The following is a 26,357-nucleotide window of genomic DNA, read 5'->3' as shown; positions in this document are numbered from 1 at the left end:
AGTATAAAACAACTTCAAAGAGAGATAGTCCTTAATTATTAAAGGCTCAGTACCTTTCAGCCTTAGAATATGATCCTAAAAAGGATGCCATTAATTCAATCACTAAAATGGTCAGTTGGCGTTCCACACTCCAGGAAAAAAGATAGGTTTGAGACCCACACCATACTCTCCTCGTGACCTCAATCAAAATGCAAACTTGAGGTCATAGAAGATACCAGGTGAAAGATTACAGGGGCCTCACATGCGTGAAAATAATTAACCATGATCCACTGATTATTAAACAAACATGCTAAGTAATTTCATTTCCCTGGTACCAAGTACATCTAAGGACTGAATTTAGTTCTTATGGGTCAACTTTCCAAAAATACCTGCTTTGCTCTACTAACAAATGAAGAAAACCCATACATTCCAATCATGGAAAAAACCTCTAACAAGGGTCAAAGCACAAATTAACTCGCCTTTCTACTTCCCTGCATGTACCATTTCTCATGGCTGAGATCTCCAAATTCACATCTCAAAAACTCAAGTAATCCATGAATAAACTAATAAACAATTTAGGCTCGACTCTCTCTGGTGTTAATGGAATCTTCTAATAGCTGAAGTCTAGATAAACTCCCACGCTTTCATGTCCGTCTTTGCATTTGTAAGGTGATCCTCAAATGTTCTTGTGAGGATTCTTAAGAATTTTCCAGAAATGCATGAAATTTCCAGAAAAACAGGCAGAGTTGAATTCTCAAATATAATTTGTTTTCATAAATTTAATCAACTAAGGAAAGAGTTGAATTTCCACTCATACAATGAGTAAGATTACTGGTTTTTGGGGGTCTTAGAGAAACAAAAATAAAGTGCCATTTATAAAACATTTGCAGCTTTGACTATAATCAACTGTAATAATAAGATACCAGCTCAAAAAAATTCTTTTCATTTAAACCTCTTTTGTAATACTGCTTTTTAATAACCCTCATAATAGCCGAATTAAAGGACCCCAACAGAAATCATTCATCCCACATAAAACAAACATTGCCTTTTCTTCTTAGCTTTGTTTTACAAGCTACATTATTTCCAGATGACGCTTGAGGGGACTATGGTTTCAAGAATTAGATGCTTAAACAGACAGCTGCTTTCTATTTGCCGTGTAAATCAAGGATATATCAAAGAAAATTCCAAATAGTAGACTTCTTTTCTTCCTATTTGGAGCTACCAACTCAGGCAGAAAGGGAGAAATAGAGAAAAACAATCAAAATTTGAACAAACGGAAAATTAAAATTAGGATTTCTTAAATAAATAAAATTTGGAGACTGTCAGGAAAAGGTATTTTCATATAAGCTCTGCACAGCAGCAGGTAAGAATTTTTTCAGTGCCACGGGAAGGGGAAAACACCATGATCACTGGTTTTTACAAATCTATCGCACAGTGCTACTGAATTTAATATGCATGGGTTTTCTGTACTCTTTAAGCTTTGCTAGAAAGTTAATTAATCATTGCCAGATTTCAATGCAAACGCGTCCCATTTCCTTTTATAAGCCAGAGGAAAGAACATAAGACTTACGTATTTCTGATGATAATTTTTCTTAAAAAATCCTTAAAAAGAATATTCTACCATACTCCTTAAGAACAGACAGGACAAACGTCCTCTCGGGGAATAAAGACAGGGCAATAATCTTGCCTACAGTGGAGGTGTGCTTTTTAAGAATGAAGAATTTTTTTTTTTTTTAAACAAGAGGGGAGTCCTCCAACTAAATATTGTCCTTAGAATCCTAAGAACATTTCCGAAACTCGTAGTTCAGAAGTGTATCCAAAGCCAAGTTATAATACAACCAAGAAAACCGGTCTGATTATGTTAAAGTCAGGCCCGGTTTATAATTAAAGTGGCAGTGGCAGTGGAGGTTGCTCACTTGCTAGAGGCTTTATTTATTTGAATTTTAAAATCAATTGTACTAGGGAAGAAACTTCCTGGGACCTAATCAATGTGGGCTTGAGACCTATATGAGATCAAAGCAGTTCTGTTCTGTTTTTTTTTTAAAGATTTTATTTATTTATTTGACAGAGAGACAGTACAAGCAGGGGGAGCAGCAGAGGGAGAGGGAGGAGCAGGCTGTCCGCTGAGCTGGGAGCCTGATGTGAGTGAGGCTCAATCCCAGGACCCTGGGATCATGACCTGCGCCAAAGGCAGAAGCTTAACCGACTGAGCCACCCAGGTGCCCCAAAGCAATTGTTTCTTTTAGAGACGTTCACCAACCCTATTCAGAAGATGTGGCTTTCTATTTATTTTCAATAGCAGTTTCTATATTATGAAAGTAACTATTAAGATCTTGATTCAAATTTCATGATCCTCCTTAAAGATCTGGTTGATCCTAGAGCTGGAGCAGGGGAAATACCTGATGAGCTAGAACATCCTGACGGTCTCAAAGGGAAACAAAGGTAGGAATATATTCAAAGGGCAGAGGAAGTACCCCCAAAGAGCTCCCAATGGCCAAAGTTAGAATAACCTGAACAACAACACAACAATAACCCCGGGTTACAAGACAAAGAATAAAATTATTACCTATGAGTCCATACGGATATAAATCGCTGCACAAATAAATACACTGAGGAGCACTGACAAATCTTCCTTGCAGAAGTGCTCAATAAATGTATAAGGAACGAGACAAATAGAAAATCATGAATCTATCAGTAATATATGATGGGGACAAGATCAATGGAGGCAAAATTTGTGGGAAAATGTTTAAGCAGAAACAGGATATTGGCATAGTCTCAAAATATCTCCCCCCAATACACAATAATTACAAAGGGAAAATTAGCAAGTTTATAGTAAAGAATCTTAGCAGACATCACCCTGGTGAAGTGGTCAAGGAAAACACGGGTAAACGCCACCAATAATACACGCTGACGTCATGTGTTCCCTGACATCATGAACTGAGAAGGGCATGTCACCTGTGCGATGCCCTGCTCAGCAATGCACAACGTCCACCTAATCAGGACAAAACGCCAGACACACCCAACTTGAGGGGTGTTCTACAAAATAACTGACCAGTACTCTTCACAAATGTTCAGGCTGTGAAAGACAAGGAAAGACTCAGGAGACAGGACAGCAAAATGCACTGTGTGATTCTGGCCTGAATCCTAGCAAAGAATAAGGGCATTAGGGATAAAACTGGGAAACTGAGTACGAGATTTGTATTTCAGTCAGCAGTACGGTACCAAGGTTAATTTCCTAGTTTTGATCAATGGTCTGTGGTTATATAAGATACTGACAAAAGGGAAAGCTGGGGGAAGGGTATGTGGCAATTCCTTAGATCTCCTAAGTGTAAAATTATGTGAAAATAGTAAAGGAAGGGGGCACCTGGGTGGCTCAGTCAGCTAAGCAGCTGACTCTTGATTTCGGCTCTGGTCATGATCTCAGGGTTGTGAGATCGAGCCTCACGTCTGGCTCTGCACTCAGTGAGGAGTCCGCTTGGGATTTCCTATCTCTCCCTCTGCTCCTCTCCCTCAACCCCACTCACTCTCTCTCTCTAAAAATAAACCTTTAAAAAAAATAGTAAAGGAAGAAAAGAAAGGAGGAAGGAAGGAAGGAAAGGAAAAGTAAGTTACGGGTGTTCTTGGCAAAAATTCCAATATCTGGACCTGTAAAGAAAAGTATAAGGTAAGTTCTTCTCCCCCCCACCCCCGGGCCTTACATCTGACTCCCCATAGGCAACTACTATTTACTGGTTTCCTATGTATTTTTCCAGAAGGGAAACTAAATGTATATTTTTAAACATACGTGTGTGTATAACCTATATACTATAAAGGGTTTTGTGGATTTCTTTTTTTTTTTGTAGCGATTTAGGTGTTATAGTCCATATAAGCCCACATGGCATGAATTCACTTTTTATAAAAATGGCTACAGAATATTGGACTGGATGAATTTATACTTTATCTAATCAGTCCTCTCTTGATGGGTATTTTGCTTGTTTGCACTTTTTTGTTCGTAAGCCAGCCTGAAAAATACTGACCTTTATGCAGTTGCATATCAAATTGAGCTTCTCAAGTCAAATCACCACTCGAGAAACATTTTCCCTCCCTGAAAATATTAACTTTTTCAAAGTATGAACTTTATTCTCGTACATTCATCTTCATGCCACAATGAGCCAAGCTGGTATCTATTACATTCAACAAATAGTCCTTTTCTCCTAGTGCTCCAAGCACTACATTTTTTTAATGGCTTCATCAAAATTCACACAAATATGTATTTCACTGATTTAAAGTGTATAACTCAATGGTTTTTAGTATATTCACAGAATTGTGCAATATCACCCCCACCTAATTTTAAACGTTTTCATCATCTGCAAAAGAAACCTGTACTCGTCAGCAGTCACTCCTCATTCGGCTTCATGCCCCCAGTCCAACCCATCCACTAGCTGTCTCTGTAAGATGTGCCTATTCGGGACACTTCATATAAACGACAAGAGGCCTTTCGTTACTGGCTTCTTTAACTTAGTGTAACGTTTTCAAGGTTCATCCATGTTGAAGCTCATATCATTACTTCATCCTTTTTTATTGTTCAATAATATTCTACTGTATGGATATCCACCTTTGATCTGTCCATTTAGTTGAAGGACATTGGGACTGTCACCCTTTTTTGGCTATTAGGAGTAAAGGTGCTATGAATAGTCACGTTTTGTGGACTTCTGTTTTCAATTCTTTGGGAGTGTAACCATATGCTGGGTCATATGGTTATTCTGCGCTCAGCTTTTTGAGGAACTGCAGGTTGTTTTCTGAAACAGCCGCACAATTTTACATTTTTACCATGAGCTGACCGAGGATACTGACTTCTCCACACCTTGACCAACACTTGTGATGTGCTGCCTTTTGATGTCCGTCATCTTGGTGGTGTAAACTTCACTCGTGGCTGAAATTTGCACTTGCTGACAATGATGGTGAGCATCTTTCGATGTGCTTACTGGTCACCTGTACTGTCTGCTTTGGAGAAACGTCTATTCTGATCCTTTGCCCATTTTCTTTCTTAATGTAGTAAAAGATTTATCGCTCTCTTGCATCACAGTCCAATAGGGTACCCAGCTGGCTTTCAGTGAGATGATTCAGGGGTTCACGCACTGCCATACTGTGCGACCCTGGAGTCTCACACCAGATTTCCTGCATCCAGCTAGCATGTGATGAGAGAGGTGTGGAGGATGGCACGGGGGTGGTGGTGGTGACATCACTTCCACCTACGTACCACCGGCTAGATCTAGTCTGATCCTCCCGCACCCCACCAGATGCAAGCATGACGGGAAAGAGTGCTTAGCTGTATAATCAGGAGGAGGAGATGGGATTGGTGAAGCACCCCAATCACTGCCTCACCCAAGGCCTAGTGGGATGTCTGGCATTCAGGAAAATTGGCTGACTGACTAGAAAAATGCCAACATGAGCCACTCCTTTGCCCTTGGTCGTCACTCTGGTTTGGTTCATCTTAAGGGCTCTGGGGCACACTCACCCCTGGTATATTTCTTAAGATCAGGAAGATGCTGAAAAGTGAGGGCCCCCCTTTGGGGCTGAGATTCACCCTTTGGTGTTAGATAACTACTGAGGTGTTCCCAGACAGATTAAAGATGCTTCCTGATGTTGCTGCTCAACTAACGGTGGCTCCCGTTATCTCTCCCCTTCCATCTGACGTCACACCTCTCCTGCAGGAAGTTCTCCCCATCATCAGAGGACGTGGAGACATCTCCATCTTCTGAACCGACTCCTGTTGTCCCAGAATCTCTCTTCCAAACATGAACTGCACAGCATAACTATAGTAGCTAACACTTACTAAACACTTGCTGTGCGCCAAGGATCCTGCCTGGACTCATTCATTCATTTAATCCTGACAACAGCCCTGGGTAGTAGGTTCTACTGTCACTCCCATTTTACAGATGAGACAGTGGAGGCATGGAGAGGCAAAATGACCTGAGGCCAGACAGCTATGAAACATACCTAAGCTACAGAACCACGTTACAAAACATTCACCCATTTTTAAAAAATTGGACTACTGGCCTTTTTTGTGATTGAGCTGTTAAGAATTCTTTACATATTCTGAATACTAACTAGTCCCTTATCGGATATAAGATTTACAAGTATTTTCTCCCATCCTGTGGGCTGTCCTTTCACTTTCTTGATGGCGGCCTTTGAAGCCCAAGAGTTTCAAATTTTGTTGAAGTCTCATTTGTCTGTTTTTCTTTTGTTGCCAAAGACTTACTCCTATATTTTCTTCTAAGGATTGCACAATCTTTGCTCCTACGTTTAAGGGCCATGGTCGTTCTGAGGTAATTTTTGTGTTTGGTGGGAGCACCTATTATTACATGCCAGACACTGTGACAGAGATGAGAAACCCAAGGGCGATGATGTACTGTTTTCACCTCTATGCCCTTATTCAAGAAGCATAACCCTAGACTGTTTTCCCGCCTCAATCTCTCCTACCACCCGGCTCAAATCGCACATCCTTTCCATTAAAACGGCACAATTCCTTCCCTACTTCCCCCAAATTGTTCTCTCCCTCTTCTGACAACCCATGCAGAATGATAATGATACGCAATCAAGACTCGATCAAAACAACTTTCAAATACATGGAGTTTGCTCTTCAGGAAGTTAGAATTTCAGATAGCAAATTATTAGATCAAGTGGAGGTTGAACAACCTGTTTTATATGCACTGAACTAAAAGAAAGAATACCACGACTACCTTTTGAATAGAAAAGGAACAATTTAAACATTTTAATTTTTAAGTACTTTCTACACCCGCTGTGGGGCTCAAACTCACGACCTCGAGATCAGGAGTCACGTGCTCCACCAAAGGAGCCAGCCTCAGGAAAGAAGCAATTCTGACATGAAGATCATGCACAAATTAATGAGAAAATATATAATTAGGCTTAAAAATTACACATGTCCACTACATGTTAGAAACTAATCTTTTTTGACTAAGGTAACAACCAAACCATTCAAATTAAATGTCACACAAATTTAGCTCTGAAACTCTTTTGCAGTTTTGGATGCCTGCAAGAGCACGCAGACGGGTGGGGATGGAGCTCCACCGCCATCAACTAACTGCCTAATATTCAGCCTACTTTTTCCAGCCTAAGCTACAACAGACTCTTGCCTTCAAAGCTCAATCCTACCAGGACAGAAGAATATCACCGGCGAAACAATTACAGGATATAAAACAGCACATATTTACTTGTTCCTTCTGTGTGAGCGTGCCTGCATGTGCGTGTGTGTGTTTGCACGCATGGGGGCAACATCATATATTCCATTGGTTCTGAAGTATTCTGATCTCAAGACCCTTTCATATTCTTAGAAATTTCTGATGCTCTCAAAAAACCTACTTTTATGTGGGTTATATGTATTGGCATTTACAAATTAAATATTACAAATTAAACTAAGAACAATTTAAAACACAAGAATACACAAGTACACACTCTGTGAGCTGCCAATGAAGTGATCACTCATCATGAAGCCTCTGGACAATTCTACTGCACAGTCATGGGTAAAGGAAAGTAAAAAGAGAACTTTGAGAACCACTGGAATGCGTGTATGTGTGTCTGTCTGTGTGTATGTATATGTACAGTTTTTGTTAAAAAAAATGTTGAAAGATTCTCCTTTAATCTTTAGTCACTGTCCCTTTCATCACTGAACTAACTTTTAGGAAACCCTGAAGACAGCAAAGTGCAGTCTCGTGGCCGCTGCCCTGCACGTGTTTCCTAGAAGCCTTTATGGCCCCTGAAGAGAGGCTGCAGAACCAGCTCTCTCTCTCTCTGTACTCAGCATTCTCTCTCCCCAAAGAGGACTTGAGTACGATTTTTGTTTTATTTCCCCTTCAGCAGCCAGGGCAGTCTTCTCATTATCTAGAACTTGGTGGAAGGCTTCAGGTCTGCCCCATGAGCTGTTCCGATAAGCAAGGTTGTACTGAAGTATGAGCGCTGATGTTTTTATAACGTGCTATTTGTTTTCTATGTTGATACTCAATAGACTGTGAATTATTCAGTATAATGAGAATAAACGTTTTCTTAATAAGCTCAGAAACCTCTAGGCAGACTGAAAGTACTCCATGTATTACAGTGAGAAGAAGAACACATTCCTGTTTTTGAGTGCTTACTCAAACTCATTCAATCCTGGTGTGAAAGGAGAGTCACGCCCGGGACAGAAGTGAGCTGCGATGCTATCAGGGACCCACTGCTGCATTTAGACCCTTTCCTTTTTCTTTTCCATCTCTTACAAACACTTGGTCTACAGCATGAGTCCAGGACACAGAGTTTTATGTGCCTGTTGGCAGAGACATTTAATTAAAATTTCTAGGGAGGGAAAAAAGGAGAAACATTTTGTTTTCCTAATTAATGACCAATTTAAAAGAGAATGACAGTGAGAACATGGTTTCAAATATGCAAATCACTTATAGTGTTTTGCAGAATGGGAATGACAAGTGAACACACTCAGTTACCATGGAAGAAGAACGCACTGCAGGGCTGACTTAAGACCGCTGTGGCGTTCTCTTGTCACCATGCAGCTGAGCGGCAGGAAGGACCCCGCTGCTGTCACCACTACTGAATCAGGGCGACCCACCCTCTGCAACGAACTCTGAGGAAAGGCAGCAAAATTCAAGTTCATAAACCCATCTGGAGGACATTGTGATTTGTAAAGTCTCACACACACAAATGTTAAAATAAGGACTGTCAATGACAGATTCTAAATGGAATTTTCCCTGTATTTCTATGAAGCAGATAATTTAAGAAATTCATTTTTACTTCGTGAAAATTTCATGCAAGAACAAGTCAGCAACTCTAAAAACTGTCAGGTTCAATAGTAGAATTGGTATGTCTGTTAGGAGTTCAACCTGTCCTTTCATTGTATAATCACTTTCATGATTGGCAAATACCATTAAACATGATCCATGTTCTCAAAGACAGAGTGATTTTCTGGTCTCTGATTACAGGAGAATGCTGCTACCACAACCTCAACACTAAATACATTCAACACATTTTTGTGAAAGAAAGGACATAGGAGTGCTGTGTAAGCAAATGGTAATTGTATAAAAATAACAAAACATTTATAGAGGAACTGAACTCAAGTTTTTTGTTTTAGAGAGGGAGGGGTAGAGGGAGAGAGAATCTTAAGCAAGCTCCAGCCCTAGCATGGAGCCCGATGCAGGGCTCAATCTCACAACCCCGAGATCATGACTGGTGCCGAAATCAAGAGTCGGACGCTTAACTGACTGAGCCACCCAGGCACCCCTGAATTCAAGTTCTTAATAAATGCAATCCCCACGGCCACTCAGGGGCCCCAACTGAGGTTTCCAAGGAGTGATTAGGAAGAAATGTTTTTCTTACAGCAAGTTACGGCTTGGATAGAAGTGAGCTATTATTTTTTTTTTTAAGTTGAGAATATTTAATTAGCAGGAAAATCATAAAAGATAACTTTTGTTGTTGTTAAAAGAGAAGTACTTTGGAATTACAAACTTAATACCTTAATGGGAATGACAGATCATCACATCACATGCATACACAAAATAAATAAAAGAAGAAAAATAGCACGAGTTGGGTTGGGGCTGCACACAGCTATCTCTGTTTATCAGCGACTGCTATCCGGACCGGGGGCCGTTCCCACAGTCTCGTATCAGCACAGCCATTTAGAAATGAAACAAACCACAGGAAACAAAACAACTCGCCGGCTGTCTGGTATGCATCACCACTTCAAACTCAGAACTTAAAAATTCTCTCATGAAGTTTCTAAATATCAACCCACTGAGACTTGTCGTCCTTATTAGAACTCGACGGACTACTTCTGGGGTCTGTGACAAGATAATTTTTAGCATCCTCATCTCAGCTACGTTCCAAAATATAAGGAATGTCACAGAGAGTGGCACTGTCCTAAAGGCACTCCTAATATTCTCCTTCCTGTTATTATATAATGCTCCTCCTGTGCCGCTCCCAGCCCACTCTGCCGTCATTCTCTGAGCTTAGGTGGGAATAAGCTCTTTATCTTTAAAGTGGATGAAACCAAGGCAACACACGAGTGCTGTCCTCCGCTGACCGCGGCTCAGAGGACCCGAGCAGCACACTGAGCTGGGCAGAGCCAATTAGATTCTCTCTCCCAGGAACAGAGAATCAGGACTTCAAGACTCTGGTCAGGTGGCTACAGACATGACACTCACCGGGAGGGAGGACGGTTGGAGTGGCTATTTTAGGTCCAAGTCAACAAATAGGGAAATCTGGCCAATAGAGAACAGCTCAAGGGTAAAATGGAAGCAAAAGGAAGCAGAGCCCAGAAACTAAACAGCCTCAGAAAGACAAGATATTCTTGAATCCAAAGGCTTTTCGATTTCAGGTTCTGGCTCACTGTGAAATCCAGCCCCTGTACCTCCGCCCCCTGAGTTCAGGGAGAACCCTCTGCATATTTTCTGTAAGACTGCTCCTTTTGCTTCTGTGTAATTAGTTTGAGTGGGTTTCTTGCCCGAGGTAACTAAAGTCCTAATTATTAACAGTCACAGGCTAAGGGTTGACGTTCTTTAACCACTTGTTAATAATCATTTAAAAGGTTTTCCCTTGATTTGAGATAGCACTCCTTTATCTGCACACCGGAGACACCAAGATCAAAGTCAGATCTCGAGAATGGAGATTGTTACTTACAAACCTAACAATGAAAACAAAACTGGTTACTGACAAAGCAAGGTAACTACTTACGTAATCTGGTAGAGGAACATCATTGGAACTCAGGGAACCTCTCAAGGACTGTGTGGCTTGTTCCAGAACTTTGTTGTGTTTTTTAGACAGCAAGGAAAACAAACTGAAAAAAAAAAAACAAAAAACAAAAAAAGAAAGAACTAAGTGTCTCCTTTTCTAGGTTTTATACAGTATCATAGAGTTCCGCAGAATGTCAATTATTCTAAAATATACATGTAATGATTTTTTCTTCATGCCTGTGTTAACGGCAGGATTAATAATACTATTGATATAACAAAAAATGAAGTGAGGAGAATGTCTAAATTATAAGGATTCAAAAGAATAACAAAAAATTTGACAGCTTAAAATTCTATTTCAAACACAGGACAATTTTCTACTGTCGTGCAAAGAACAGTGGACAGAGAGATTCAGACAGCGTGAGATATGCACGGGCTTCACGAGGAACTCTGAGGGCAAGCTAATACTAGTCACTTGAACTTGTATCTCAATTTCCTCATCTTTCAAATAAGTGTGTTGGATTAAATTATTTCTCTAGTATAATAGAGTCAATCACTTTTTATCACAGCTTTATCTTCTTGTTTCTCAAAAAGAATGACTTTAAATATACATATTATAAGATTTCCACTTCTGGTCATGATGGATTAACCGGTACTGAATAACCTTCCTGCTATTAATACCTTAAAAACTGGACAAAATACATGACACGACTTCTTTCCAGCTGGTGTACAACATCTGCAGTGCAGGATTGGGGTCCCTAGAAGAAGGGAGCGTCTGCCTAGAGAAACATTCCAGACTGTGAGGCAGAACGCTGGGACCCAAGCAGTACACAGCAGCATCGTGATGAGCTGAAGACACACAGGGGTCAGGGCTTGGGGCTGCGTGGCAGGTGGAATGTGCAGGCAGATTATTCGACTGGAGAGAACTACAAGAGGTGGTCCAGAAACCTGCCCAAGGGTCTTCTCCACTTAAGGTTTAGTTTTATTTTACCTTCTAAGGTTAAAAGTGAACCTCACACTTCCTGCTCACACCCATTGCTATGACACACTGGTAGCTACTACGTCCCAGCAGTTTATTGTCTGTGATTCCAGAATTGTGAAAGGCAGCAAGGCATGTGTATCAAGCAATACTGTACATACACATCCACCTTTTTTATTCCACCAAGTATGTACTGATCCGTACTTCACAGTTTTTTCATTGAACAATACATTCCTTGATCCACTGAACAAATGCTGAGTGCCAGGAACGGATACCTAAGCATATGGATATACCATAATTTATTTATATTTAGTCCATCATTAATCAATCATTGCAACGTTTCCAGTTTTGTTTTTTATAAAGCAGCACTGCGATGAACACCCTTGTATATAATTTTTTAGCATACTGAGGTGAAACTATGTACAGGATAAATTCCTTGAAGTAAAATTGCTGAATAAAGGAATAACAGAACAGAACAGTGAACTGCATTAGCAGTATACGTTTCAAATACACAAATTATTTTGTAAATGACGAAAATAAAAGGCAAAAATTTGTTGGGATGGTGTACAAAGCGTATTCACGTGGAAATGCACAAAGAAAAAAATTACTAAGATTCTTTGAATTTGTTAGCGGTACATTTCAGGAATAAAGGGAATTTCAGGAGTTTTCTGAGACCGAAGGAACTTTGACGGTCAGTTCTAGCACAGGGCATGGCAAGACTCAGAGGCATGAACTGATGCCCAAACAAAGGGAAAGCACTAAATATGCCTGGAAGAAGGGCGCTTCCTGGTGTTAGTCAGAAGAAGGGGGGGCAAGAGAAGAAAGACAGCGGCCTCTGTGGACTTCACAAAATACCCGCAACCTAGGGGTTCTGTCCGTGTCCTCCGAGTGTCCCTTCAGAGGACGGCAGAGGTACCTGCCATCAAAATTGAAGAGAATTATTAAACAAGTTGTAGGAATCAAAGCAAAAAGGATTCGAAATTGTTTCCTTTGGAGAAGAAAGTCTAGTTTTGTTTATTTTCAAAGCGAATACTAATAACCTGCTCCCCTGTTAGAAGACAGAACAAGGAAGTGAGCCTCGATCCAAACGTAAGCTCTTTCGCTGGGCACCACGGGAAATGTGACCAGTAAGGGCAGAAAACGTTGACATGGTCCATCTCAAGGGGCTGTGGCGACTGCTCCCAGCTGTTCCTAAGAAAGCTGGTGTGAGAACAGCTGATTTGAGGTCACTTCCAGGTTCCTATCATGAGTGAGAAACCGCGTTCACACTTGCTTCAAGTTGTTATTCTTCTACAGTTTAATAGGATTTCCCTCAGGTCTTAGAGCTATAGAGCTTTCAACTTTTTTTTTTTTTTTAAACATTCTAATTCTGGCTCGCATTTAACATTTTTAAGGCAAAATGACCTAAATGTATGTGAGACGTGGCTCGTATATTGCTGAGTAAAGTGACTTCTGGTGAAAGCTTGCAATCGAAGTACTAGCCTCCTAGCTTACTGCCAGTTAGAGTAAATGGTAAAGATGTATGATGTTTGCGTGTAAAGGGGTAATTCTTTCAAGTGTACTATTCACTCAGGATACCGCTGCCAGAGTCCTTGTTTTTAATATTAGAAAAAGACTAGGTTTTTCTTTTTATACAAGAATGGTCACTACAAATTGGTTTAACAATGAAAAGCTGAAAACAATCAAAACACGGATGAACAAGAGAATGGGTGAATAAACTGTGGGAGAGTCCTATAATAAAAACCTACACAGCAATTTAAAGTTATCTAAAGCTACATGCAACAATATGAATAAATCTCCAAAACAATCTTGTTTTACCAGCAAGACTCTTGTAGAAGAACGTGACCAAAGTAATATTGTTTACATAGCATATTAAAAGTGCAAAAATGGTATTACCTATCTTCTACAGATAAAACGAGAAATAATAAAACACATGGACATGATAAATACTACACTTCAGATTGCTATTATTCTCTGAGAAAGGGAAGGAAATGGGATCAGAGGGGGAAAAAATAAGGGATTTAGCTCTCTCTCTGAATCTCTCTCTCTCTTATGTCCTCTCTCTCTACATATATATATGTATATATATAAAATGTTTTTGTTATGCTGTATACACACATAGGGGATTTGCTATATTACTCTATCTCTTTGATGTATGCCTGAAATATTACAAACATTTAAAAAATTAGAATAAAAAGAATACACTATCCTGAAGAAACCAGAGCCCCTGCCAACAGCCAGCATTTCAGAAAAGACAGCGGCATGTGGGTAGACTCTGCATGGTCAGTCCAACATGAAAAATGCTCAGAAGACCACCAGCTGCTGGAAGGGGCTCACAGGCAGCGGCAGGAGACGAGGCCAGAATAGACAGTTTGAGCACGGACCGTGAAGGACCACTGATGGCACATCGCAAGTCGTGGACTTGACTCAATGTGGAGAAGCAGCTAATGGACATCAGTCTTACAAAATGATGAAAGAGACATGTTCCTTGCTCCCAAGGAGCTGAAATCTAAGGTGATTAAAAAAAAAAAAAAAGCCTGTAATTCTGAAATTGGAGGGTCTCAAGAGTGCCCTGGGGGAACACAGAGGAAGGCTAGGTAAATGTCAGAGGACATCTATCTCGTGGCCTTGAAGGTCAGGGGCTTGCTAGTGGGGAGGAGTACAGGGGGAGGGAGAGTAAGTAATGCTGAAGGGGGAACGGTGTACCGAGAGGCTCGGAGAGAGTCAAGGGAAGCAGCATCACGGTCAGAACAATGCAGTCCACGGGCTGAGTGCGCCAAGAGGGGAAGCTCAGCAAGACAGGGACAGGCCTATTGAAAAGACCGTGCTAGGAGGTTTGCATTTCATCTTGTCAAGTCACTGAGGCAGGCAGTAAGCCAAATATTTACCAAGAACCCACGATGTGCTGGGCGACGTGCAAGTTACCTGGGATACAGTGACAAGCAAAAGCAGCACGGTCTTTGTCCTGCCCTCGTGCTGCTTGGCTAGGGATGATCAACCTACATAGAAGGTTCTACTGTCCGTGCAGCGATGGAGATGGGCAGGGAGTGTGAGGGGGACACAGATGAGGCTGCCCAGCTGCACCTGAAGATGGGAACAGGAAGTCATTGCTGGAGGTGACGCCTGAACTGAATCTGGAGGAACAATCAGGAGCGAGCCAAGCAAATGAGGCAAAGGTAAAGGTCATCTGGGCAGAGAAAGAGCACAAGGGTAGACAGAGACATCTGAGCACTGTTGGTGGAGGCAACAGGATGGCACACATGTCCATCAAGTGTTAAATCTGTGGCGGAGCCCAGCCGGGCGGGTAGTGGGCATCGTTTATGAAGTGTCTCTCATGTCTCACTTAGACCTTGGACTTCATCTTGAAAGCCAGAGGGTTTTGTTTTTTTTTTTTTTAATTTATTTGAGAGCGAGCATGGGGGGGAAGGGCAGAGGAGAGAATCTCCAGCAGACTCCCCGCTGAGTGCAGAGCCCTGAGATCATGACCTGAGCTGAAACCAAGAACCAGATGCTTGACTGAGCCACCCAGGTGCCCCTTGAAAGCCAGAGGTGTTTTATGACAGCAGGGCTACAACAGGAGAGACGAAAGCAAAGCTGCTGTGTTCGCTGTTCAGGTGGGGAGTATGGGGCAAGGGATGGACAGGAAGGGATCAGTCCTTGTTCATGTGTGTCCTCGATTTCTCCCCAACGTGCTCTCATCCCATGGTGGCCATCCAGTCCCTGCCACAGAACCGCAGGGCTCTAGGACACAAAGTCTGAAAAATCCAGGCCCAACCAGTGAGGCACAAGTACATAACTACTGTATCTGTTTCAGAGAGATTCCTCCACCCCTAGAGGGAAGGACGGACAAGGGCTCACAAGAGAACAAGTGCAGAAGCAGAAAGAACCTGTAGGTAACCAACATCACTGCTCAAAGTAAGAGAGGAGGAGGGAACCACGCTAAGGCAGTGTGAGCCATCAGGAAGGCAAAGACACAACAGAGACAAGGACAAAACGGAATCCTGGGTGACTCCAAGGTTCGCAAATTAGGAAACAGTGGCTGGCTGAGAGTGTGACCAAACGTGCTCGGGATGCGAGAGCGTCAGAGCAGGCAGAGGGCCCAGGAAGCCCGAGGAGGGGGTTACTAGGACGCATACACGGCTTGTGGCTCAACTCATCACGGGAGGCCTGCGCCATCATCATCCATCCTGTGTTTTGTTTTTAGGGAGGATGAAATCGAGGCAGAGAGTTAAGTACTTTGCTTAAGGCACAGAGCTACTAAGTGGTGGGGTCAGGAGTCAAAATCGGGCAGGCAAGCTCCAGAGTCTGCTCTTAATGATTCTGCCACGGAACCCAGAGACGCGCAGGGCTACCCAGATGGAGATGGTAAGAAACACCCAGGTGGGCAGCTCGGGAATATGAAGCTGGTGCTCAGGAGAGAGGTGAGAACTTTGAGGGTCATCGGCATCCGCTGCCATCACACAAGTACAGGTGATCACCCAAGGATCACGTGTCAAGTGAGAAAAGAAGGACAAGGTCAGAACTGTGGGAACATCTGAAGAGGAACTAGCAAAGGGCCCTCAGAGAAATAGAAGTGGAAGAAGAAAAAGCAAAAGACATTCTGGAAGCCAAGAGAATAATCTCAAGGGGAGAGTGGTCATCACTGTCAAAAGGTAAAGAAGGATTAAAGAAAAAAAAAAAGAAACAAAGTCACCGGATTTGGCCCAAGAAAAAAAAAAACCAATGGTGACCTTACCAAAAACCCTTCTTGGAGCGGAGGAGGAGGCTGAAGTGAATTCCCGAGGTTGAGAGAGAAGCCGGATGTGGGGAAGTGGGCAGCGTGGGGGAGCAAAGAGCTAGAGGAAGACTGTGAAGGGGGGGGCAACAGAGATAGGTCACTTCCTAGGAGGTGGCAGGGGGGCTCCCTCCCTGAAAACTGCAGACCTTCCCCACGACAGCCTTGCCCCTCTCCCAACTCGTAGTCACCTTCCCTCCACAGCCCCATCCTTCCCTCACCATAGCAGTCAGCGGAGAGACGAGGAGTACCTCGACGCCACAGAAGAATGGGAAGTTAGGAAACTGAGGTGCAGAGCTGGCAGTTCACCCGAGGTTAAAGTTACACAGTGTAGTGAACGCAAGTTCTTGACAAATCCTAAAGAGCTATCTTAAAATGTCAAGAAATACGAAGTATCATTAAAGTTATTCAGAGCAGAGCTGCAGACAGAAACCAAATCTCCTCACACCAAGCTTGATGCTTTCTCCCCTGCAGGCAGCGACTCCTACTTGTAGGAACACCTCTTCTCCTCTCTGCGCATCGAAATGCTGTCCGTCCTTCAGGGCCCAGGTGCATGCTGCCCATTTCACCCCGTCTGTGGAGGATCCCTCTAACCTGTGCTCACCCTCCCTCTGGACAACATTGACTTCTCCACGCCCTAACCGACACTTCGATGTACTCTCGCACTGCTGCTTACCTTGTTTATAATCAGCTTTATTGAGGAATCATCAATACAGACCAAAATTAACCAATGTTAAGTAGACAATGCGATGAGGTTTGAAAAATTTAAGCACTCATGGGACTCATCACCATACGTGACACAGAACATTTCCCTTCCCGCAGGACGCTCCCTGCGCCCCTCTGCAGTCAATCCCCTGCTCCACGGCCGCCCTCCCTGACCCCAGGCAACCACCGACCTGTTTCCCGGCACTGCAGTTCTGCCCTTTCTAGACTTCAGGTAAATGGGATCATACCGTATGTACCCTTTTGTGTCTGGTTTCTATCACTTAGCCTTCCATCCACGTTGTTTTGTGTATCAGTAATCCATTCCTCTTTATTGCCGAGTAGCTTTCCGTTGCAAGAACAAACTTCAATTTATCTATTTATTAGTTCATGGACCCTTGGGGTGTCTCCCCTTCTGAGCCATTATGAATAAAGCCGCTATAAACATGCTCAAAAAGTTTCTTTGTGAACAAACGTCTTCATTTCTCTTGGGTAAATACCTCTAAGTGGAACAGCTAGGTTGTAGGCTGTTTAACTCCGTAGGAAACGGCCCGCCTGCCCCACATTCTTGCTGGCACTTGCTCTGTCGGTCTTTCTAGCGTTAGCCCTTCCCGTGGCTGTGAAGATTTTGCTGTGGTTTTAACTTGCATTCCCTAATGAATTTTCCTGCGCTCCTAGTTTTGTCCGGTGAAGTGCATATTCAAATCTTTTGCCCATTTAAAACAACGGGTGGTTTTCCTTCTTCTTCCTGAGTTTGTAAGAGTTCTTTATAATATTCTAGATACAAGTCCTTTATCAGGTATTTTTGTGTACATAATCTCTCCCAGACCAGCAGTGGGTGTGTTTGGAGGGGCGGGGGTTACATTTTCTTAACAGTGCCTTTTGAAGAGCAAAATTTTAGAATTTGATGAAGTCCGATTCATCAACTTTTAAAGAAAGATTTGTGTTTTTTGTGTCCTAAGAAACCGTTGCCTAACCCAAGATCCCAAAGATTTTCTCCCATGATTTGCTGTATTCGGTTCATAGTTTTAACTCTCCTATTTAAGGTCTGTGCTCCATTTGGATGCATGTATGGCATGAAGTAAGAGTTAAGGTTTGTGTTCTTGGGTTGGTTTTTTGCATATGAATATTTCACTGTTCCAGCGCCATTAGTTGATAAGACTATTCCTTCCCCCTTAAATTACCTTGACAGGCTTGTCAAGATTTCATTGACCATATACGCATGGGTCTATTTCTGAACTCTATTCCATTCCATTGGTCTATAAATCTATTGCATACCAATAATACCACACTGCCCTGATTGCATTAGCTGTAATTTATAGTACATCTTGAAATCAGGTAGCATGAGTTCTCCTTGAGTTTTCTTTGTCAAAATTGCTTTTGGGTATTCTAGGATTTTTGTATATCCACATACATTTTAGAATCAATTTGTCAATTTCTACCAAAGGGCCTGGTGGGATTTTGATTACGACTGTGTTAAATGTATAGATAAATTTCAGGATCTTAACAACACTGTCTCTGATCCATGAACATGGGATCACCCTGTTTATTTAAGTCTTATATAAGTGATATATTACTTTCAGGTGTCTGGTCTTTTAAAATTTCTTTCAGCAATGTTTTAGTTTTCGGTATACACATTTTGCATGTATTTTAGTTATGCTTTTTCCTAAGTTATTTCATATTTTTATGCTACCATAAACAGTATTGCTTTTAAATTTTGACTTCTGATTGTCACATGAATATCAGACCTTTGTATCCTTTGACCTTGCTAAACTCATCTCTTCCAATTTTTTGCAGATGAGGATTTTTTTAAACAGATGACCATGTTTTATGTGAATAAAGTCAGTTTTAAGTGTTCTTTTCCAATCTGAATTTATAAAGTTTCTTTTTCTTGACTCACTGCACTGCCTAGGACCTTTAATACAATGTTAAATAAATGTGAGAGTGAATGTCCTTGCCATTTTCTTGATCCTAGGAAAGAATATATTCAGTATTTTACCATTAAGCAGGACTTTAGCTATAAATTGTCCACAGATGCCCTTTATCAGGTTGAGGAAATCCCCTCTCTTCCTTGTTACCTGATTTCTTAAAAAATCATGAATAGGTGCTGAATTTTGTCAAATGATCTTTCTGCACCTACTAAGATGATCATATGGTTTTCAAGTCTATTAAATATAGTGTATTGTGCTGATTGATTATGGAATGTTGAGGCAATCTTACAATTCCTGGGATGGATCCCACTGGTTATCCTTTTATATGCCAAGGAGACATAATAAGGATGATGGTAGCTGTCACTTATTGAGAACATACTCTGTGCCAAGCACCTTACTAATTTTTTATAATTATTAACTAAATTAATTTACAACAGGCTTAAGGGAGTACTAATACTTTCATCACACTATACAAAGGAAACTAAGGCATTAGAGAGGTAAATTAATTTGCCAAGGACAATACTTCTCATAAGTGGAAGAGCTAGAACTTATATCCTGGTAATCTGACTTTCAGTTCTGCACTCATAACCACCTTATTATCTCTCATCAGGAGATTTGTTTTACTGATTATGATGACTATTTTTTTTCTGTCCTTCATGGTTCACTCCTACTCCCCTCTTTTAAGAATAGAACTAACCACTCTCCTGAAAAAAAACTGACTTCATGACACAAGGCTTAGTCAATTATAATACCCCTTCCTGGATCCCCAAAATAGGTCAATGGATATATGGTCTAAGTTGGGCCAGATGGAAACTTTCCCTAAGACTTTTCTACCTAGGAACGGTGACAAAGACTGCTTTTCCCCTTGGTTAGAAGACTGCAGGTATGTGAATCTGGAGGTGCCTAAGGTCAGATCTAGCTTCATGGAGAAAACCCACACGCCTATGCTGAAACAGTGAAAGAGAAAGCCACAGAATAGAAGGAGGGCAGAGAAAATACTCTGGAGGTGCTGACTCCTCAGTTCAAGTCTCTGGAACCTTATCTCTGGAACCCCAACATCTGCATTTCTTTTGTGAGCCATTCTCCACTGAGTATCCTTAAGACAAACCTCCTTTTTTACACATGCTTGGGTCCGGTATGGCTTACTCCTTCATCTTAAAGTATCCGTTCAAATGTCATCTCTTCTCTGAGGACTATCACAACCACTCTAGTTAAAATTGCAACCCAACCCTTGCACATCCTATTTTCTTTCCATTGCTTTATTTTTTTCCCCATACTACTTACCACTTTCTGAAATACTATATGCTTTTCTTATGTCTTTATTGTTTCCATCCACTAGAACAAAAGTGGGCAAAATACAGCTTGCAGACCAAATCTGGCCCACCATCTGGTTTTGCAAATAAAGTTTTATTGGAACACAGCCACATCCATTCATTCATTATAGTCTATGGCTGCTTTCATGGTACAATGGCAAAGTTGAACAGCTGTGACACAGACCACCTGGCAGCCGAAGCCTAAAATATTTACTATCTAGTCCTTCACAGAAAGCTTCCTAACTCCTGCACTAGAATGTAAGCTCCACAATGGCAGGAATTTTCACCTATTTTGTTCCACGCTATAATCCCAGTGCCTAGAACAATGCCTGGTACAGAGCAGGTACCTGATATTGGTTCACTGAGTAAAACACAAAGTAAAAATCCCCTGAAAAAAAAAAAAAAGAGTACTTTTGTTAAGTTTAAAATTTCAAAGTTTCTCTGGCTTCTGACTCTTTAGACAAATACCCGATTTTTTATGGCCAGGACATTATCTTTTTTTTCAATATTTTACTACATTAGAAAAACAAATGTTCTGTCTCACTTAGCTAGAATTACAATTGACTTACACTTCCAGTTTTTCCTGAGAGTAATCCTCCAATATTTTTCCTGTGTGTACAAAACTAGTTGATAGCAAAGCTGACAGCGGTTGCTGCCAGACCGGATTTGAGATGTAAGAGGAGACGAGTCAAGGATATCATCAAAGTTTTTACCCGAAGCAAATGGAACGATGAGCACATCATTTACTGAGAAAGGAGAAACTTTACAGGGAACAGGTTCCAAGGAGATCGTCAAAGGTTCCCTCCTGGATATGGTAAGTGCGAGATGCCTATTTGTTACCCGTGAGGTAGACATTCTGGCTCAGGAAAGAGATTCCAGTTAAAGATATGTGAAAACATATAATTGAAATTTAAAGCCACTACAGTGGATGAGAAAACCCAGTATTTAATATAGAGAGAAAAAAGAGAGACCATGAAAGGCTCAAAACTAAGCCAGAAGTGAAGGAAGACTAGATGCTACGTATTTATATTCTGGAACTCTGGCAAGGCTCAGGTAAATATAAGCACCAGGTATTAAAAAGTGGGGCACAGATACAGAAAGAGAGACTGAAAATCTGTATTAAAAAAGTCAGACTTTCAGTTCCCCTCTCCTTCCCTGCTCAGCCCAATAAGTGCCTTCCTTTATGTTTCCAGAAGAAGAGAAGTGTTTACACGTGAAAGGATGAAGCAGAAAGTGGGTTTTGAGATGTAAGGCACAACTAAGGATGCGTGTGCTGTCTTGAAAGAGGGTGAATAAACAAGAGTCTAGAGGTTGAACACTGAAACCTCTGCCTTCAGCTCCCCCCTCCCCCACCCCCCAATCAGCTCAGAGAATGCTGTCAGCTAGGTTTGTACATTCAGGAGAATATTGAGGACTACCCTCAGGGAAACTGAGAAGTGTAACAAAAAGTATCCATAGATACTGAGGGCAGGGGGTGGTTCTCAAGAAACCCAGCCCAGCGGGAACAGTCTTAAGGAAGGCACCAAAGAAGTCCAACCCAAGCACACAGAACTTTCAGTCGGTTCTTTAGTGCCCCACTTTTAAATATGAACTCTGCCAAAGATCACCAGGGAGAGCCAGTAAAATGAGAAGCAAGAAAGAAAAAAGGAACTCAAATGAAACAAATAATGCAGGGAGAAGCTGAAAACTTCCCAAATGTTACAATTAGTAAGCTAAGGCAGGGAAGTAAACATGTCAGCTGTGAAACAAGGAGGTGGTATAAAGAGTATCAGACAACAAAAAAGAACTCTTAGAAAGTGCAAATATGATAGCAGAAATGAAAACTTCAATGAAAGAGCTGGAAAATAAATTTGAAGAACTTTCCCAGAAAGTGGGACAGAAAAGAGAAAGAGATGGCAAGCAAAAGAAAAATGGCCAAGAAATGGTCCACAAAGTCTACCAGAGCATGTTTTAAGAGGACAAAGAAAATGGAAGAAGGAAAAAATGGACATTATTAAAGAATTAGTTCAAGGAAAGTTCTCAAACCGGAAAACATGAATTCCTGAAAGAGCCCACCAAGAATCCAGAACACAGGTAAAAAACAAAGAAATCCCCCCACATGATAGCATATGACTGGAATTTAAAACATTGGAGACAAAAGACGGTCCTAGAAACCGAGAAAGAAAGAAAAAGAGGGAGGGCCATGCACAAGCTGTCAAGAATTACTATGGCATTAAACATCTCGACAGTTACAAAACAAAGAGCTACGCCTTCCAAACGCGGAATGAGAACCCTGATACATTTTTATTCTAAAGGTTAAAATAAAGATATTTTCACACAAATTGTGTAAGAAAGTAAATATCATATAATATATGGACCATCAGTGAATAGGATCTTGTTACAACAATACAAGCACTGGCCACTGATCTAACCTAAAAGTATGTGCACTTGTACTGGGAGAATGGGGGGTGCGTTGCGTGCGTGCGTGCGTGTGTGTGTCCAGCTGCAGGGGAGTCTAAGGTAATGACTACTACTTTTGAAATATTAGTCTGTTCACATAAAATGTTTTTCTTTCTCATTACACTTCTCTGCTTCTCATGAAGAATGTTTCTATCTATTCAGAGAAAGTTGAGCAGACCAACGACTGCCAACAAGAGTCAGGCAGCCTCTGTCGAAGACAGACCAAATCGGAGGTGAGGGAGACGGGAACAGATAGATGTTGGATGGCTCTAATAAATGTGGGAAAAATCTGAGGATCTAAACACTTTTGGTAAAATAAAAACTCATCAACGTCTATAAAGATTGTTACTCATCTTACGAAATATGGCCCCTTGTACTTACAGAATATGATATAATTAGTAACCTTCCAGCCTTTTCCTCTCAAACTATATATTATTTGTTTTAAAATGCTGCTTCATGCTCAATTGCTATATGCTTATATGTATGTTTTGTAATGCATACAATGCATTATGTGTACTGAAAACACAGGGTTTTCTCCCAAAATGCTAAGTTCATTTAGGGCTTGATTAACAGATATTTTTTTACAGTGTTCTGCACACACAAGGTCTAAAATAGGCTTGCTACTAACAATTTGTCTTTCTTTTTCTCTTCTGTCCTTCTTACTCCAGTAAAAGAAACTGCAAAGACATCAGTATTCCTACCTTACAAAACTGGAAACACGAGATCTTTATTTTTAGTAAAAAAAAAAAATCTTATTTTTAAGGATCTAAAATTAAAATGCAGGAGATGCCTAACTACATAATTATCTTCACTAAGAACACTGACATTTATACAAAGAAGCAAGGTCAGAGGAGAATAAACTGCCCATTCACATTTAATTGACTTAATAACCATAAACATTACTTTACATATATAATAAATAGCTTAAAATGCATTTCCATCCAGGACAAGTGCTAAGATGACATTGATTTTATGGCATGTAAGGCAGAGTACCAAATAGGAAACCTCAACACCAATAAATAGCTTTCTGACTATGGAGGAAGGCTTGTGCAAATGCCAATGTTTAGTGCACGACCAGTATGGACAGCGATGCACAGGAACTTGTGTCCATCCTCACACTTGATCAGCTAGACTCTATATTGCTCCTTATTTCAATGTGCTAAGGAAAATACAGTAATTCATCTTCTTGAAACACTCTGAAAATAAAAGCAAAAGATACAAAGATACGCATTTATAAAACCTAGTAAGGACGGTTCCCACCGAAAGGGCACACTCGGAATTGCGACTAGAGAAGCCAACCTTATAGCCACAAAAACACACGCTACGGTATCTCAGTGAGAATTTGAAATTATGGTTACGATGTCCGGCATGATTTTCATTGTACGACTGCATAACCAAAACGTATGTGTAGAACCAAAAATAACTAGTCACGCAACAGAGTAAGGTAATCAACTAAACGATGGGTCTTATTAAAAAAAAGCTGAAATTCGGGAATTGAATGTCCACTGGTTAACAAAATAAGTCATTAAAGGAAAACTGAAAGGTAATTAACAACCTTAAAAATGATGTTACATGAATTATGACAAGTAAAAATATTTTGAAAGTAATGGATAAAATACATGATCTGTCAATATACAATCTGCTACCTACATTATGAAAAATGAGTGAGTAAAATAAGAGATTCCATCTTTAGGTTAAAGATGATTTTATTTTTTACAAATGTGTTCATGCAGATTTGTTTTTAGCTTTAAAGTCATTCAGTGGAAAAACGTCTAGTAAGTGGGCATAATGTAAAAAGGTTTGTTTTCTAAAGCAGATTTTTCCAATTTTGACTAAATTTGGTCAGAAATGCTATTTAATAAGAATGACCTAATTAAAAATTTCGTAATTTGATTTACCTCAAAGGAAAAACTTTATCCCAAATTTTAACTTACTTTTATACCCCTTTCATAGCCACTCTACTTAAAAGTGATATTCTTATATAAACTCAGGTACAATGAAAGACCCAAAATATGCTCTAATTAGTACACAATTCGAAAGATACCAAACTTATTAGAAGTTTTATGGTATTTTCAAGGGTATTATATAACAAACAGAAACAGATTTCCTGACTGGAAAGAACTCAGGTTGTCTTTCTTGGTTACTCTTTCTCCGTCCCTTGAGAAAAGTACGCGCCAAGCAGATAGCAAACCCATCCACTTAAAACAAAAAAACCAAGTTCCGTAGCACAATGTCACTAATTTACAGCAACACTTAGGACTGAAATAATATTTAATGACAAAATTCATCTGGAAAGTGGGATTATCCCCCAGTGAATACAGGAGGAGCCAGGACAGCTTAGAAGGTTACTATCACAAGTTGGAAGGCACTTCCTAAGTATAAAGAAATTTCCTCTCAGGGGAAGCCTACCAAATCAAGTATGTTTACTATATGTCAGATTTTACAAAGATAGTCACAGGAAACATGACACTAATCACTGTATTTAGAAAATGCTGCAGAATACCTACTTTTCTATTATAACACGATTTATCAGGAAGATACTTTCCAGGTGTTGGATCCTTAATGTGGGGATCCCAACTCGAACTTTGGGATCTTTTTTGCTTAGCTCTTAATCTTAATTTAGCAAATATAATTAGTCTTTGGGAGGGCTGTAGGAACAGGAAGTCTTAATTGGAATTATAGGTCTCTACTAGTAAACGCCTTTTTTCAACCTCTGCCAGACTCATTACTATTAAAAATCTTTAGATTTATGAAAACTATCTTTTTACTTCAACTTCCTTTCAACCTTTGTGTACTTAATTACTAATTTATACTTGCTCTATATGCTTTTAATATATATCTTCCTTTATCTTTTGCTTGTATATTTATTCCAGTTCTTCTCTGAACACAATTGCAAGGGCACAGATGTCCATTCCTGCTCTTTCAACTCTTCTGCAAAGCCTACTGTGTACAAACAGTGAGTTAGTTACTCCCCTTCTCCAAGTTCTTTTTAAACAAATATATCCTGATCAGCCAAATTCTTTAAAAATATGGCTGATGATTGGTGGAAAAATATACTTTTAAGTTCAAGTTTAGAAATACTTTTTAGAAAAACCAAGAAACCCAATATATATTTATAGTAACTTCATAGGAAACCCACCTCTACCATGACTCATTCTCAAATATAGGAGCAGCCCCCGCCCCTCCCCTAAAGACATAAGCCCAAACCACAAATAGAGAGAGATTTCCATGTATGAATCAGTGCCCAACGGAAAGCTATGAACTTTAACTCAAAGTCTTATTAACCTGATTTAACACAATTCTCAACAAGCTAAGTTATTAGCTTCCTTAGCTAAAACTTCTAAGTAAAAAATAATAATAATAAGAAGAGGAAAAACTTAAGTGTAACCAAAAACATGGAAAAGAGTTCTGACGTTAAAGAGCCAACTCAGAATTCCACTGCTGATTAGCATGACAGTCCACGTTTATAGCGATTATGCCGCAGTATCAAGTCTCAAATGCACACAAGGTCTTACAATTAAAAACTCCAGA

General features: G+C 40.5%; 1 protein-coding gene across 4 annotated transcripts in view; it reads right to left on the bottom strand.

Moving 5' to 3' along the window:
* DYM (dymeclin) overlaps nt 1-26,357 on the bottom strand; it is a 341,153-nt gene that overhangs the window by 110,563 nt on the left and 204,233 nt on the right. For all 4 annotated transcript variants that reach the window (XM_087869834.1, XM_045790039.2, XM_045790038.2 and 1 more), the window contains exon 14: nt 10,693-10,795. In XM_087869834.1, coding sequence (XP_087725960.1) covers nt 10,693-10,795 — 103 coding nt within the window. The remainder of the gene's footprint in view (nt 1-10,692; nt 10,796-26,357) is intronic.

Source organism: Ursus americanus, chromosome 19 (assembly GCF_024610735.1).
Source record: "Ursus americanus isolate L20-20 chromosome 19, mUrsAme1.1.p, whole genome shotgun sequence".
In the NCBI taxonomy this organism is placed as follows: Eukaryota; Metazoa; Chordata; class Mammalia; order Carnivora; family Ursidae; genus Ursus; species Ursus americanus.
The sequence above is the reverse complement of the archived record's forward strand: the minus strand, read 5'-3'. Positions and strand labels throughout refer to the sequence as shown.